The sequence below is a fragment of the Helicoverpa zea genome, chromosome 30 (genome assembly GCF_022581195.2).
Source record: "Helicoverpa zea isolate HzStark_Cry1AcR chromosome 30, ilHelZeax1.1, whole genome shotgun sequence".
Taxonomy (NCBI): Eukaryota; Metazoa; Arthropoda; class Insecta; order Lepidoptera; family Noctuidae; genus Helicoverpa; species Helicoverpa zea.
In genome coordinates this window covers 271,510-289,642 of record NC_061481.1, presented here as the reverse complement: position 1 = coordinate 289,642, position 18,133 = coordinate 271,510, and the positions used below count along the sequence as shown (strand labels likewise).

Below are 18,133 nucleotides of genomic sequence, written 5' to 3'. Positions count from 1 at the left end.
TGTCATTGGAGTGTCACGTGAGAATAGGACTGTTTGGGTGACATTTATAGAAAAGATAGAATATTCTTTTAAGTTTGTATCAAACAAAATAAGTGAAATAGTGACCTGAAAAGAGATCTAAAGTTAAACATTTTGCTTCCGGGGGAATTACTCTACGCACCCAGATAAATAGCCTATTGCCTTCTTAGATAAATACATACTAATCAGTCAAGTAGTTCTTGAGATCAGAACTTTCAAACAACGTGAAAATTGTTGTTCAATGAATCAATAACTCTCTGAAGTCACGATAACATGTACTCGTTTATATGTATGTATAAAATTATATTATACCTTCTTAGGATCTGGTGGAAATCTATTATACACTTCTATATAGTTACCGGCACGGATATTGAGCTCTCGGCGGAAGATAAACCAATAAATCGCTTCTGCGCAGGTGAAGGTCAGGGCTCAATATCCGTGCCGATAACTATACTAATAATAATGGCGTCCACGACCGGTTTCGGCCACGGGCTGTTCTCATTTGAGGAGATCAGTCAGCTGCGCAGGACATATTATAGTGCCCAGGCATTTGCGCAGTCACAGGTGCACTCCCTATGAGCTATGAGAGTGAAGGAAGAGGAGGAATGGCTATCATACTAATATAATAAATATGAAACATTTTTTTGTTTGCACCCTAAAGGCTCCAAAACAACTGAACCTATTTGAAAAAATATCTCACTGTTGGGGCGCTACACTGTTCCCGAGTAACATAGGCTATATTCTATCCCGGTACAGGCAGTGGTTCCCACGGGACGCGGGTAAAACGGCCAGTACAATTACAACAATACAATTTAGGCTAGTCTTAACTATGTGAACTGGTTCATTCAAAATGCCATTGAAACACTCAAAAAAATAAAGTCTACGCTATATTAAATAACTTATAACCTGTTGTTTATAGATTAGAATACCATAAAAGGTTTACACACATATTTAACCACCATATAAGGAAACTACAAGGCAGCTTTGTCATCGTAACACAAAGGTTGGCATTCCGTTCACACCTACACATTTTTACGCAATTTTCTTTCAACATTTTGCCAAAATGGTGAAGGTAAACATAGTGAGGAAATCTAGGTTTAGTTTAGTTGCTAAGCCACTTTGATCACGCATAATACATCATCAGTCCAGCCTTTTCCCAACTATGTTGGGGTCGGCTTCTAGTCTAACCGGATGCAGATGAGTACCAGTGTGCCACAAGGCGACTGTCTATCTGACTACCTCAACCCTGTTACCCGAACAACCTAACACACTTAGGTAAGGCTGGTTGTCAGACTTACTTACTGGCTTCTGACTACTCGTAACAACAGCCAAAGATGTTCTGACAGCCGGGACCTACACTTTATCGTCGCCGCCGAAACACAGTCATTTTTGTCCAAGATATTTTAAGTACATACAAACTTAGATACGTTGCATTGGTTCTTGCCTGACCTGGAATCGAACATACACTCATACTTGAGAGGTTGGTTCTTTACCCACTAGACCAAACTTGTGTCTATGTCACTCAAAACAAAACACTCAATATGCAATCAGTACTTATAATAATTACTTATAGAAGTATTCTACGAAAGCGGAGAGACATAGGGTGAGTATAGACTACAACATTTTCTCGAGCATTTCTGTGTAATGTAACATTCTAGCGAATGGTACAATACAGGCAAAAGCTCAGTCTCTAAAGCATTGCCATGTAATGTAACATTCGTGCGAATGCTCGGCGTTATGTTACGGGTAAATGCTCACAGCGAGCGAGTCTTTCGTCCCTTTCATTCCGCGTCACCCCGCAACCGCGCATAGCCCGCTCTTGGTTCGACGAAATGTTACACCAATATGCTCGTTGGTTTGTAACAAACAGACGAGCGTGCTCGATGTTTTGTTCGTAAAAGGATGATACACTAGAACATCTCATAGAGCGGCTCGTTGTTCTGTTACAAGTAAATGTTGTAGTCTATACCCACCCTTACATGCCATACTTTCGTAAGATAAAACTACTAGGTATATATAAACGTTGTATCTACCTTGAATATGAATCACAATCCATAATGAAGACTCTTCAAGTATACTCAGTGATATTCAGTTTATAGTGACAGCTTTAGCCTGTGAATTAAAAGAAACAAATGAAGAAATAAAAAGCAAAAGACTGGTCGAAGAATACATTAATAAGACCAGACCAGTTGTACTTGCTAACCCAAGGTATAGACTGCATTATCATATTGCACCACCAGTGGGTTGGATCAATGATCCTGCTGGGTTTACCTACTACAAAGAAAATTACCATGTTTTCTACGAATACAACCCTTTTAATACTTCTTATGGTAAAACACATTGGGGCCATGTGATAAGCAATGATCTAGTGACATGGACACAACTACCAATAGCTTTGATACCTGAAGAAGAATTGTGTTTCTCTGGCAGTGCGATTGAAGTAGAAGGTACGCTAGTTCTCATGTATACTGCACATAAGAACAATAAATATAGTTTCAATGAAACTCAGTACCTAGCATTCAGTAACGATGGAGTGGTTTTCAACAAGTATGTAAAGAATCCTGTTATTTCGTTTGCGAATAACAATTATTTAGATTTTCGTGATTCCAAAGTTTGGAGGCATGGTAATTGGTACTATGTTGTGACTGGCAGCCGAAGTTCTGAATACAAAGGCAGGGTCCTTCTCTACAAATCCAAGGATATGGAATATTGGGAATACGTCAGTGAAATTGCCAAAAATAATGCTGATTTGGGCTACATGTGGGAGTGTCCCGATTTCTTCGAGTTAAATGGTCGTTTTGTGCTCCTCATATCACCTCAAGGTCTTACAAATAAGACTACAGACAGGTTTCAGAATCAATTCCAAGTTGGATATATTATTGGTACCTTTGATTATTCTACTGGTAATTTTAAGGAAGAGGTATCTTTTCAAGAGCTTGATTACGGTCATGACTTTTATACTACCCAAACTTTAGAACATGAAGGTGTAAGATATTTAATTGCATGGATGGGATCGTGGGATGCTACTTTTCCTGAACGAGAAGACGGATGGGCCGGAGCTATGACTATTACCAGACAATTGACTTTAAACGGAGATAGAATCCTCATGAAACCAGTTCAAGCTATAGAAAATCTTAGAGGACCACCGATCTTTGACGGATATCTGGAACCTGACAATATAATATCACTGAACCAAACAGGAGAGCTTATTATAACTGTCAATGTGACAGAAGATCTAATTTTGAACATCAGAGGTGAGAACGACGTTGCTCTGCTTATTCTTAAATGGGATATGGCTACGAAGAAGGTTGTGTTAGACAGAAATGGTGAAATAAGACAAGGGGAATGGAAACCTATACTGTCAACATCCTGGAGAGTATTTTTAGATGCCAGTTCTATTGAGGTTTTCTGTGGAGAAGGAGAAATGACATTCACATCAAGAGTATATCCTAATGGTATGTGGAGAGTAGTTAATAGGAGTGTTCAAGCAGTTAATGTTACAGCTTATTCGTTAAATAGAAGTGTTCCTTTGTGAAATGGTCTTTTATTAAGTACCCTTGCACACTGCAAACTTTTAGTTGGCCGGTAGTTTGTTTGGGCTCAATAATCAGTATAAAGATGAATGGTAGTACGCACATTACAAAGTTCAGGCCGCTAATAGACCAACTGAAGACTGATTGGAATCCAGATTTTTATTTAAAAAAAAGATTCCCCCTAGTTGCGGCACTGTTCGGCACACCGCATGTATCTCGTGGTGTACTCACTGTAGCAAACAACACATTGCGCGCAAACATTACTTACACGTCCGCGACACTGCAACCGCCACGCGGACACATGCGTTAGATGCAGATTCAAAACAAAAATACATATCAATAAAATAATTATAAGTGTTTGATCGTGCTTATCTTGAGAGTTATTGGTTTGATTTGCTTGCATAGGTTACTAGTTTCTTCCCGTACGCGACTTAAATAAATATAGCTTACTTCACGCGGGTGTAGCTTCTCAATGCCTGGCGTTTTTTTTTTTAAATAGCAGTTTTGGAGCCTTGATACATCATCATCTTCCGATCCTTAACCCAACTATGTTGGGGTCGGCTTCCAATCTAACCGGATGCAGCTGAGTACCAATGTGCCACAAACAGCGACTGCCTATCTGACATCGTCAACCTAGTTACCCGGGCAACCCGATACCCTAACGACTGCCAAAGATGTTCAATGACAGCCGGGACCTACAGTTTAACGTGCCATCCGAAACACGGTCATTGGTGGATTGGTGGTGGAGCCTTGATACAAACGACAAAAAAAAGACACTAAAACATTGTTTTAGATTATCAATAAACAGATTAAAAATTAACCTATCAAAATCTCACACAGATAAATCACCAACAAGACACAGAAATACACAAAACATGACTCAATGAAAAACCTTATTGACGGGCCCCAAATCAAAATTGACGGCAGGCAAACAATAAATTTCATAACATTATCGCCGTGGGCCCCGCTCCCGTGGGGCCCAGAGGCCCGGCAAACAGAGGGTCAACTAGCTTGCTCTTTTCATTAAAAGCTTTGCATTTGTGTGGGGCTAGGAAACTAGCGAGGTGGGATTTAAATTAATCTATAACTGATTTTATTTAAGAGGAAACATTTCAACAATAAGCTCCGAAACTACAGAACCAATTTGTAAAATTCTTTCTCTGTTGGGGCGCTACACTCTTCCCGAGTAACATAGGCTATATTTTATCCCGGTATGGACAGTAGTTCCCACGGGACGCGGGTGAAACCGCGGGAAACATCTAATACTTAATAAAAGTAATACAAATCTTAGGGTCCAAACAAACAAAAATCCAATTATATTAGTAAAGATTTCTTATTGCCTTTTATTAATTTTAAGTTTCTTGTTTATGTCAATAAATGTAGACTTAAGTTAAATAAAAATAATATACAGATTGAGTTCTTGAATAAATTGCTGTTACGTTTCCTTTACTTAAAATACTTAGAAAGTACCCATAATTCTCATTCCTCGCTAACTTCATAGCCCTTTCGTATCATGTCGGTATTACATGAATTATTTGTCCTACAGATAAGTGGCTTCTTCCCTCGGTACTGTAGGGTACACCTAATCGACTCCTGCTTTATTAATAGCCGTAAACGATGATGTTAAACAGACAGACAATAGGCATGTTACTGTAAGGGCTGACCGGTTAAAAGGATAGATAGAAGGATAGTTATCGATAGCATCAGTGTGATTCTATAAGACTTCACTCTTAACTTCGCATCTGAATCCGCCGTGAGTTACTACACTAGCGTTACTCTTGCGAGCGTGTTTGCGAGTTGAACTAAATTAAACTCGAGATTTTGACAGATAAAGTACCTATGAGATGACTTTTAGAACGTTTTGAACCGAATGTGAAGTGAGAGTGAATAGCGAAGTGAAATGCGAGTTGCTGTCTGAATTTTATAGAATCGACGTACCTACATAAAAGACAGTTTTCTTAAAACAACTGTGAATTTTCACGTTCAATTTTCAAAGTTACGTTACTAGTGAGATGACGGCAAATAGAGGCATGTGGAAGAAGGAAACATGATGCACTGAAAACAAATAAAAATTGGGATAGGTAAGGGCAGAAGGATGATGACGATAATGATGAGTTTTCAAAGTTAAAAGGTAGTCCGAAGCCAGAAGGAATGATAAATGGCTGGTTAAACTATACCTAGGGATCTCAGGCTCAAGACATCGTAAACATCGATTGTTGATTTCTGAAACTTACGCGAATATTAGACATTTAAATAAAACTACTGCTACTTACTACGGATTTTATAGCGGTTATTTATATATTTAATCCCGACATTTCTTCTTCAGTTTTATCTGTTTAGGTAGATACATCTATTTACTTTGAACATTGAACGTGAAAATTCACACACAGTTGTTTTAAGACGTTTATGTTTTCAGTGAAACTGGGCCTTAACCAAAAATTCTCTCACTATTGGAACGCTATACACTATCCCCGACTGATATTGGCTATAAGTAGCTACATATTTTATCCTGCTATGGGAAGTCGTTTCCACTTTACGCGGGTGAAACCACGAGAAACAGGCAGTTACAAAATAAAAAACTAAATAAACGCTCAGCATTAGCAACATTAACCCTTTCACCGCGGCTGGTCCGAAGGGCCCCAAATTCCCCCAAAAGCCCCCAAGCCCCCGGAATAATTTAGTGTTGTGTTCATTGTCTAGTATTTAATTATTTACATTGACTATTACACGGTGCGTCGGCTTGCATCGCAGTCAACACGGATTAATATGTAAAGGGGTGATATTTAAACACGTTTAATTAATTTTGGTATTGTTTTGCCCATTTTTGAACTTTGTAGCTAATTTTGGAGAATATGATTTTAACTTGTTATGCTTCCTGTGGTTTAACCAATGTCCAGAGTGAACTTCTCCCGCACCCGGATAATAAATAGCTTATGCCCACATTCTCAGTTTCTAGGCTAGGAAGACTATTTCTATAGCTTTTACTTAAATCTGTTTAAACGGACCAAGATCATTAACCATCAAATCCAAAAATACTTCCTTTATAAGAACTTTCTAATGAAACACAATTATGTCACCCCTAACACAGAAATGTGTACAATAACACGCCAAACACAGGTGTCTGTGTGCTATTGTGTGTTGTGTGTAGTGTAACGTCAATTAGCTAATGAATTGGAGGGTTAAGTTTGGAGCAGTGAACTTGGTGGATACGGCATTGAAGTATCTCTGCCAAAGGGACTCACAGAATACTATTCCAAACAAGGTGTTGTAAGTTACAACAGGGTAAAGCACCAACCTCTCAAGTATGAGTGTGTAGGTTCGATCGCAACTGTTCTATTCTAAGTTTGTAAATACTTTCTGTGAATAATGTATGCGATCCCAATGACTGTGTTTCAGAGGGTACGATTAACTGTACGTCCCGGCTGGCATTTGAACATCTTTGACAGTCGTTACGGGTAGTCAGAAGCCAGTAAAGACACCAGTCTTACCTAGGGATATTGGGTCGCTCTTTGTAGCACACTGGTACTCAGCTGGAACGCAGTTGGGAAAAGGCTCAGCAAGTGAAGAGCTTTCACTATTAGTAACACGTTAAATTGACAGACTTTTCGTTAAAAGATTTGTGCTCATAACGTCTCCAGTTGTTTGAATAATCTAAGGTTTCACTACAATAGTGTATTTGTCTATTGTGTGTCGAAAATAAGGGATAGTGAGTGTTTATTTTTCAAAAAAATAGTAAATGGGTGTCTTTTTGACACTTTTTGTTGTTAAATTCTTGCTTTGAAGTTGGCCCTTTTTGGTGTGGATTTTTTAGCTTATTAAGGGAAGTGTAAGAATTTTTGTCCCCTCTGAAGACATTGCAAACAGCTTTCCTCTGGGCAGGGGGTAGATACCCTAAATTTTTTTACACTGAAACTGTCTTAGATTTTTTTATGTTGATTGATAGATACATTATTTAAAAAAAAATCAGTTTTTAATTAAAATACATTTAGTACTGTAAGAAATACTGCACACACCTGGATAATAATAGTTTAATATAGCGATAAAGGACAATGGGCACTTTGTATGGGATTTGGTACCCGCTCCAACAGTAACGTATGATATATCATTAGAAAGGTATTTACGTGAACAATAATAAAAACTATGGGGCTTGCCTCAATTAGCTGTCCGATCCGAGTAACGATAAAAATTCAATCGACATACAAGTATGTCATCCATATATGCAAATTCATTAAGAGGCATATGTCGTCAGTATAATAATTTTAAGCTCAGTTAATAGACATTTTACATTGTTTGAGATACACTTTATTATAATCTAAAGGTTGTAATAGTCTATGGAGTCATACTACGGAAACACAAACGTCATCTGATTTGACAAAAGTTCAAAACATTTCTATTCATCTTTTTTAAGAAGAAATTCATCATTATCTCAGCACCTCTTGAGGAGCAAGATTGAGTTGTAATATGTTCTATGTTAACATCGTCTCCTGACTTTTCAACCTTAATGATAAGACTGATGCTGGCTGCTAATATGGTGGATGTTAATAATACAACACACGACAAGAAAAAGAAACATATTATTAACAAAACATACCTAAAGAAACCTAACCTAAAGAAAAATATGTCTCCCTAAAACTGATTAAGACTAGTTTACAACGGATTTTCCATCAGAAGATCATTTTAAAGTTAAATATTATTGTTATCAAAAATTACGATACGATATAGACCTCGGCGACACATTACACAGTTATGATGATTTTCCATTGTGTTCAAAATATTTGTGACAATCTTAACTTCGAGTTCTTTTTTTTTACAATTTATTTGAACGTGCTGCAAGAATATTGTTTTTACAACTTGAAAGAGTCCATACACGTTCCTGATCCATATCCGAATCATAATGGAGACAAAAATAATAAATAAATGAAAGTCCGTCTAAGACTCTCACCCACGCGTGCCCAGCGCGGTGGCTATAGGCAAATCCCCCCCTGCTTGGGGTAGATAGCACACCTTCAGTGAACATATTTCGGCTGTTACGACGACGATGGTGACGACGACTTCCGTGTTTGTAAAAGAACAGTATCCATTATAAAAAAATATCACCTTCTTTGTATCTAGGCCTCCAGGCTTGCAATAGTATTTAACTGGGCTACAGACCAATTCACATATCTGAGCAGAATTTTGAGATTTTGAGGTGTTTCAGCTAATACATTCCGTACCGGGATCATATACATTCTCAGCCTAAAATAGTCTAAAAATACACTGAATAAAAACCGGAACAGTGGTTGTCTTGATCAGGACATGCTTTTTCAGAATCGACAGTAAGTTTTTCGTAAAGAATTATAGAAAATGCATTCCTCTTTTTTCATTCAAATATAACAACTGAGATCTTGCCTTCTATGGGAAGCTTTAATGTGGTTCAAAACAGACTAGGTATATCTTTTTTATCATAAAATTATGGCCAGTGATTGTTGTCGAGTGTTTAGTCTAATGATAACTAAATCATTTCTGAAAACACAACTAATCATTTTACATATTATCTTAAAACATTCTGGCTTCCATGTACCTACACACTATATGAAATAAAAAAACCTGTTATTAAAACACGATAATCATTAAACATTAATAGATTGTAAATACTGAAAGACTTTCATCAAATACATAAGCTAGTTCTGCGTGAACTGCAAAGGTTTGCACATTCTTTTTTTAAAGTAGTGGGCATGCAAACATTCTAAGAAGGCCAAATTCCTGTTTTTTTATTACTTTACCAGTTTTTATTCAATATCGAATTTATTCAATAGTTTTACAAAATGATCTTATTATAGGGAAACTAAGTATCAAAATATTCATCCGCATCGCTGTCAGCTGGGATCGTGCCCAAAAGGCTGGCTGCATTGCCACGCTGGATGGCAATGCATATCCTTTGACCGAAGTATAGGCCAGCCCTTTGGTCACGAGTGGACTCCACTAATCGCTTACTAATTTCTCGAAAGAGTCTGTGGGCACTTGGGCCCCATGGTCCCAGGGTTTCAACCCCAAACGGCTCAAAAATGCAATTGCCGGTGAGGTTTACATATTTGTGCCGCTTGAGGTTTTCCGCGGCTGCAGCAGCTGCACCGACACAGCTCGCCGTACTGGGAAGGTGGGAAGGTGCAAGGGTGTCGACGCAGGTTGCGTCCCACACCAAAGACCTTCCCATCTTCCAAGGCATTATAGACATCCCGTCTGGTCTCTTGCCATCGTCACGCGCCAAGCCTCTGGGTTCTAAAATGGCTGGCACTCCGGCGGTGACAAGAGCACGACGGATAATGTCATTTATGCTGGCGTGTCGTGCCATGCGACCAGCACTTTTGCTACAGGAAAGACCATGGTGCCCAAGGCGGTCCACAGATTCACCGCACTGGCAGCGATGCGGAGCCGCAGTGGGAGCGCCGAGGCGTAGGCATGTAGCGAGCCGGAATGTAGTGTCACCCAGCATGGTCCCAACGCTGGGTGACGGCAGTGCGTGAAGCGGCTAAAATTTTTCTGGTCAACTCCTTAGTGCCGCAGACCGAGGATAGGAACGCCGGTAGACTTAAACTGGAAATTTTGCGGACACCGAGGCCACCGAGTTTTTATTCAATACAGTTGGATTTAAGAACTACATCTACGTTGATGATTTATGAACATTACACATTCTATTAGTCGATGTCACGCGAAATGGACAAAGATTTGGGACTAGTCGTCATAGTAAACATTTTTTGCCTTACCAAGACCTACGCAATGGTACTAGAATCAACACTGTTGGACAGGGTACCAAAACGCCCATTGTCCTTAGCTTTGCAACGATGTAAGATATTTCAAACAAGTCCAGTAATTCTTGAGACTAGCTATATTATTGTAATTTGTTGCTTGTTTCTTTGTCTGTGGCAGTGTATTATACAATTGTTGGTGAACCAAATAAATTAATAAATTGGCTCGTCCAAGCAATCAAACATACATGTATACACACAATTGCAACTCTTCAGCTTTAGTCATCATCATCCTCCGAGCCTTTTTCCCAAACTATGTTGGGGTCGGCTTCCAGTCTAACCGGATTCAGCTGAGTACCAGTGCTTTACAAGAAGCGACTGCCTATCTGACCTCCTCAACCCAGTTACCCAGGCAACCCGATACCCCTTGGTTAGACTGGTGTCAGACTTACTGGCTTCTGACTACCCGTAACGACTGCCAAGGATGTTCAATGACAGCCGGGACCTACAGTTTAACGTGCCATCCGAAACACAGTCATTGGTGTCTAAGATATACTTAGAAAGTACATACAAACTTAGAAAAGTTGCATTGGTACTTGCCTGACCTGGGATCGAACCCGCGCCCTCATACTCGAGAGGTTGGTTCTTTGTCCACTAGGCCACCACGACTTTTATGACCATAATAAACTTACAGTAGATAAATGACCCACCATTTTATCCCTAAAACAACTAGTCTTTTCACAAATCACAGCTCTCACACACACATACCCCGGGCTATTAGCAGCTCTATTTAATATTTAACTACAACCCCCCCTGCACCCCTCACCCCTCACTCCCCCTCGCCTCAGGGGAGTGCGTGATGCTTAAACCACTTGGATATGTTGCATTCTGCATGACGATACTTGGGTGCATTTGAGTAGGCACATTTAGAAATACAGAAAATAAAATGCTACTTATATAAAAAAATGTAGCTACAAATAAATTTATCTAACAATTGTTTAATCATTATTATAAACAGTAGTGGCACTAGTCTATTTGTTTCAATAGCCATGTATGTATTTGTGTAAAAAGTGCTATCAAGATTGTTTAACTTATGCCTACTCAAAAGGAGTACCTGTACCCAGTTTTGTCTCTTGATTTCCTATGACTAAGGCACTGGGAAGCATACAAACTGTGTGCTACCAAAACATTATAGGTAAGGGTATATATTTCATTCATAATCTGCCTAGTCTTTATCCAGCTATTCATCCAATCCAACTCTGTTAGGGTTCGGTATCCAGTTTAACCAGCCTCGGATATACCGGAACTACTGAAGTCATCTGCCAACTATGTTGGGGTCCGATTGGTCTCCTATTTTGGTAATTTTGGTCTATACGGTAGTTTGCTGTACAATCATTTTGCAATCGTAAATCATTTGCAGACAAAATGATTCATTATTGAATGACAGAAAAGGATAAAAACGTTTATTTCAAAGAAAAAATAGCGGAATGCCACATACGCTTCAATCGTAATCGAGTCGGGATTGGATCTCAGTCGAATCGAGTCGAACGTGAATCGTATGTCGCTTAAGTAAAATTAGGAGAATCGGGCCCCGGGGTGCCACAAGGAGGACACGACTGCCCTGACCTCCTCAACCCGGGTAATATGGTATCCGATTGTTGTCTGACATACTGACAACCCGTAAGAACTACCAAAGACGTTCAAATAACAACTGGGACCCAGTCAGTTTCGGCATTTTAAAGAAATAAAAAACATACAGACACTGAAAATCACTCGCACAAATATTTCATAGGCAAAAACTTCGCGTAATGTCTGGACCGATTTGCAAAATCCTTTTTCATCCCACCATCTCGGAAAGAGTAGTTTTACTCTTTAATATCTAAGCGCAAAAGCCGTTTTTATCCTCTAGAGTCTAGAGCGGCAAAGTGATTTGAATTTAGAACATCGTGTGCAATACCCCATTTGTGACAATCTTGATAAGACTTTCAAACAAATACATATTAAACAAATAAAATACTGCTTAAAATAATTATTCAATTAATTAAGTAATTTATATTATTGTTTTTACATAGATTTTTGTACATTACATTGAGTTTTAAAATAAATTAACTTTAATAGGTACTTCTTTTTAATTTGATACTCATATGTGCGTGCCATTTTGTTTTTTTTTTGCATTGAGTAACTTCCTCCATGAAGTGGGATGAAATTTATTATTAAATCAAATTTAAATAAAATTATTTTTTATTGTTTTGAGGTCGATTTTAAACCTAATTACATTTTTTAACTGAGTTTTTGCATACATAAATTTTAATAGGTACATCTTTTTAATTTACCATGTTTGACGTGCGTGCCGTTTTCTTTTTTTGAGTTTAGTCATTTCCTCGATGAGGTGGGATGAAAAGTTACGTGTTGCACTCGAGTGCAAAGATTTTTCACCTTGTGCTCTTTTGATTCCCTCGCTATCGCTCAGGATTCTAATTATTTTAGAATCCTTCGCTTGCTCGGTCATCAAAATTGAGCCCGCGGTTAAAAAGCAACTTTGCACTCTTGTATAACAAATAACTATTTTAGTTACCTAACACAGTTGGTAAAACCACTTTTCCAGCCTAAACAAAAGTCAGTCACACATATACTCAGTTATCTATAGGTGTACCATCGACTCGAAACATAGGCAATAGAGCCTGCGAGCTTGTTGGGCGGGGGGCGGGGCCGGAAGCGGAAGCGCCCCGCACTCCATGTTTCAAATTGAGAACAGATGGTTTGACGTACTGTAGTCAATACAGAGACTGTAGGATCGATGTTTTTAAAGAAAACTTTGGATTAAAAAATAAATAACTGTTTCTGTCTCGCTTTCACATGAAAACTACGGAATTGATTTAAATAGGTATGTACTCTTATTATTATTCTTAGGTACTCTCTTATTATTACGCCAATTATTCGTTTTGTTTTAATGTTTTGTTATATTTGTTTATGTTTTTTTATCTTAATATAAATTTAGTTTACTTTAAAATAATGTGTAACAAATAACGAAAATACATGGTTCTGTGAAATAGGTTTTATATTCTAGATTCTAGAGCATAAAAAAGAAAGTAGTTCCCAAGGGACGCGAATGAAACCGCTGGTGAATCCTAAAATTAAAATAATTTGTCACTAATAAATAACACAAAAATATCAAGAATTAAAGGTATCGTACAAAATCGTACAAACAATCGATTTTGAAAAATAAGAAAAAAGTGAAGACATTATTTTCTTTAAAATCTCTAATCTCTATTTCAGGCCAACCTCAAAGTTCCTCCTGTGTATATTTTACCCGACTTTTAAATTAAAAAATCGTTTTCGAAACAAAAAACACCTCTTTCTTAAAAGCCGATTATTTAAAAACAAACAACCGATCGATTTACCCTACTGCCACAAAGTGCTAATATCTTTACCCGAGTGATGCTACCCTACACGACTTCCCCTCCAGTGACGATGACAGGGCTCATTAAATATATGGAACTATTTGTTCACACCCCTATGACAATGTGACCTAATATATTGGATACCAATCAATGGTTTTCCCATACAGAAATACAGTAACAAAATAACGAAATACTTACTTGAAAAATACTGTAGGTACGATTCTATAATATTAGAAAATCTAGCAAGTAAAAATCATTAAGTGCACGACTTTACTAAAACGGTGTTCCATCATGAAGTGCCAGTTTATATCTTCCGGCTCCATCATCAGATCAGTTCGACAATACCATACCATATTATTTTTGTATTGTCATCAGAACTATACAGCTGCCAATTTTCATTACGCTACGATCTTTGGAAGATGTTCAAAGGTCGACAAAGATAAAAAGTTTTTTGGTGCTCGAGCACGCTTAGAAGCTCTGAAATTAGCCAATGAGATATTCCATTTATTGAGCAAGGCTTAAAATACTTCGATCCGGTTGCACAAAGAAGTGCCCACGAGACGTGAGGCTTAATGACGTGACGTGACGTGAACTTACCTTGATCAAACGTACACCAAAAATGACTCACCTTTTATCCGTAGAAGTAGTAGGTGATGCCACGAAAAAAAGCTAGTACAAGTAACAGAAATCAATCATTTTTTGATTGTAAACCAAATATCACGTTCACATTGTAATTCATACCGCATTTTCATGGACAATTGATCTGATGAATAATATCAATGTTGATAGTATTTGACACCCCTGTCTATCGCTCGGGGGTAGGATTTTTATAACAATTTTTAAAGGTGTGGAAAAGATTGTGAATTAGAATAAGGGTATGAGACTTTTTTTGAATTAAAACGAATATGCTTTCCGATTTTAATCTTATTTAGAGTGGAGGTTCATTAAGCTTATTCTCACTTCCCGCACATGGATAAAATCTTCTAAAAGTCTACTTTTCTAATTAGAGAAAAAATCTTGTTGTTGCTTGTAACCCTATTTCCAAAACTACTGAACCGATTTGAAACATTCTTTCACTGTTGGAAAGCTACTCTAACATCATCCTCCGAGCCTTTTTCCCAACTACGTTGGGGTCGGCTTCCAGTCTAACCGGATGTAGCTGAGCTGAAAGCTACTCTAAGATCGGGTGAAAAAAACTATATAATATCCAAGTATGGTAAGAATTTCCATAGAACTGGGGTGAAACCACGAGAAACATAAAAGCTAGTTTATAAAATAATCATCAATATGATTTCGGCGAACCTTATTACTTAGGTACTTTAAAATGTCTACTTTTGATCTCAATATCTAGAAAAAATCTGATAGCAAAACCTAGATTATTCTCAAACAAAATAACATCTAACAAGATCGATTTATAAACCGTTCATATAATCTAAAGATTGTTTGTAAATGTAATTCTCTCGACGGAAACAAGGCGAGCGCTCATTTCCCGCCGCCGTGGCGTGGCTGTGGCGGGAGTCAAATGTTCTCTCAATTGACTTTCTATTGGATTTGTTATCTTTTGAGTGAAGATAGATTTGGTTTTGGTTCGTCGGCTGTCGTTACGGGTAGTCAGAAGCCAGTAAGTTTGATACCAGTCTAGCTAAGGGGTATCGGGTTGCCCAGGTACCTGGGTTGAGGAGGTGGGATAGGCAGTCGCTCTTTGTAAAGCACTGGTACTCAGCTACATCCGGTTAGACTGGAAGCCGACCCCAACATAGTTGGGAAAAAGACTCGGGGATATTAGAAAAGCATATTTTTATAAATGCACATAAAAAAATTTAATTACAAGACCTTTCTAGACACAGCTATGATATGTTGTTACATCATGAACTTTCAGTGCATATCTTCCGGCTCCATCATCAGATCAGTTCGACAGTACCACATTATTGTATTGTCATCAGAACTACATACAGCTGACAATTTTTTGACGATGGTTAAATTAGTTACCTTAGATTCCGTTACATAATTAGTTGATTATGTCCTAATAATAGCGTGTTAATAAATCATTTTTAGGGTTCCGTACCCAAATATTAAAACGGGACCCTATTTTTCGCTCCTCTGTCCATCCGTCCGTCTGTCACCAGGCTGTATCTCATGAACCGTGATAGTTAGAGAGTTGAAATTTTCACAGATGATGTATTTCTGTTGCCGCTATAAAAACAAATACTGAAAACTAGAATAACATAATTATTTTGGGGGGCTCTCTCTCATTTTTGCTCGGTCAGATAGGCAGTCGCTTCTTGTAAAGCGCTGGTACTCAGCTGAATCCGGTTAGACTGGAAGCCGACCCCAACATGATTGGGAAAAGGCTCGGAGGAGGATGGATCTCTCATTTTTGCTCAATATCGATAACGGCATCCGGTAGAGATGCGGTTTCATAAGTAATGGTACGGAACCCTTCGTGCGCGAGTCCGACTCGCACTTTTCCGGTTTTTTATGTTTGAGCTTTCGGCTTGTAAAACCCACATATTTTGCATAAACACAAAATACAGTTTGATTGATAGATTGACAGCGACACAATTTGTTCACTTGTGTATTCAAACGAAAGCAGACACAACACGCGGGTGGAATATTAATGAGAAAAACTGGGGTTTTTCTATAAATTTGACTAGCTGTTTATTGCGGTTTTACTTGAAATACTGTGGGAACTGAGTTTTTTATGAGTATGTAGATATTTAGTGTAGGTATAGGTATGTTTCCAAGATTGTAAGATCCTGGTTAAATGACAGTTAACTTAGTTGCCGTTTAGAATTGCGTTGATGAATGAATGATGGTATTTGAGTCTGAGCAATTTTACGGAGGTGACTAACCGCCGTAAAATTCACTGGCTTCCACCAGCGGATTCAGTCGCAACATAAGGGAACTTCTTCGCGCACCTGGATAACCAGTCGGTAACCTACAGCTGTAATCGATATAACTCTGAAGAAATTTATAATACCTCATCATCCTCCGAGCCTTTTCCCAATCATGTTGGGGTCGGCTTCCAGTCTAACCGGATTCAGCTGAGTACCAGTGCTTTACAAGAAGCGACTGCCTATCTGACCTCCTCAACCCAGTTACCCGGGCAACCCGATACCCCTTGGTTAGACTGGTGTCAGACTTACTGGCTTCTGACTACCCGTAACGACTGCCAAGGATGTTCAATGACAGCCGGGACCTACAGTTTAACGTGCCATCCGAAACACAGATTTATAATACCTATCGGATCATAAATATTCCTGAAACTAGTGTTTAAGCAAACAAACTCTTCAGCTTTATTAGATTTTTGTTAAATTATTAAGTAGATTCGTTAAAAAAATAAATGATCAATTTAATTATCATATTAGGCACAGTACCTAATTAAACATGCATTAGATACTGTTGTATTAGATAGGAGCTAAACCTCTGCGCAGTAGGTAGATACTAGACAATCGCTTTCTGGCACCAAAAGTATTTTTCCACTAATATCCAATATCACTCAATAATCAAACAATAACACTCAACAATTGCTTACCGCGCCACCCATCTCTGATTAGGTTAAGCCGTCTGCTTGCCATGCGCGTCTCGTCTCCGGCGACTGATAGAATTCGCGGCGTTTGAGATTATATCCGGGAGAAGGTAGTGTGAGGTTCAGCCGTGTTTTTATATTTTTTTAGGATATTGGAATGTTATCTATATAAAAATTAATGACACTTTTCGTTGTAATTGTATAACTCAAGAACGGGCTCACCTATCCAAACCAAATGTTTAGGCTTTGTTCGGACTATTTAGCAGATGGTTTATGTGAAGTTTGCAGGAAATCGCTTGGTGAAATGAAATGAAATCGTTTATTTTGCAAGTTGGACATTAAATCACTTTTACACGTCATTTTAAGAACGCTGAGGTCGGCATTTCCTAATGACTGATCCCTGAGAAGAAACGCCGAAACAAACTCAAGGGTCACAGTCTCTTTTAAAGTCCAAACATGTTATAAATCAAATAATATTATGTGTGAGTGTCACCATGTACGCGGTCTGGAATGGTGAACTTATACCTATATCTACGTAGACGTAGCGAAGCACGTATCGCGGGCCACTGGTAAAAATATAATAAAGAGGAGTCTTGTTTGTTTGTTTGTAAAGACTGTGAAATTATTGAACCGTTTTGAAAAACTCTTTCACTGCTGGAAAGCTACGCTCTTCCCGCGTAACGTAGTCTCCGGCGGCTGATAGAATTCGCGCTGTTTGAGATTATATCCGGGAAGACTGGCGTGTGGGTTTTTTATTAAGGATTTAGGTTTATTTTTTGGATATTCGAATGTTATGTTGCTTGATGATGATATATTAAATATTATGAAGTTTACTAGCGACCCGCCCCAGCTTAGCACGGGATTACCAGTATGTCCCCACTATTTAATGGATGTTATTATACTTATAAAAACCTTCCTCTTTAAGCA

The 18,133-nt window shown here is 38.3% G+C and overlaps 1 protein-coding gene across 1 annotated transcript; it reads left to right on the top strand.

Moving 5' to 3' along the window:
- Window positions 1–2,068: 2,068 nt before the first annotated feature.
- Window positions 2,069–3,555, top strand: LOC124644360 (sucrose-6-phosphate hydrolase-like; the record flags this gene model as incomplete). Its single annotated transcript, XM_047183672.1, has 1 exon — window positions 2,069–3,555. A coding segment is annotated over one exon (1,485 nt), but the record flags the coding sequence as incomplete, so codon positions are not given.
- Window positions 3,556–18,133: the final 14,578 nt, after the last annotated feature.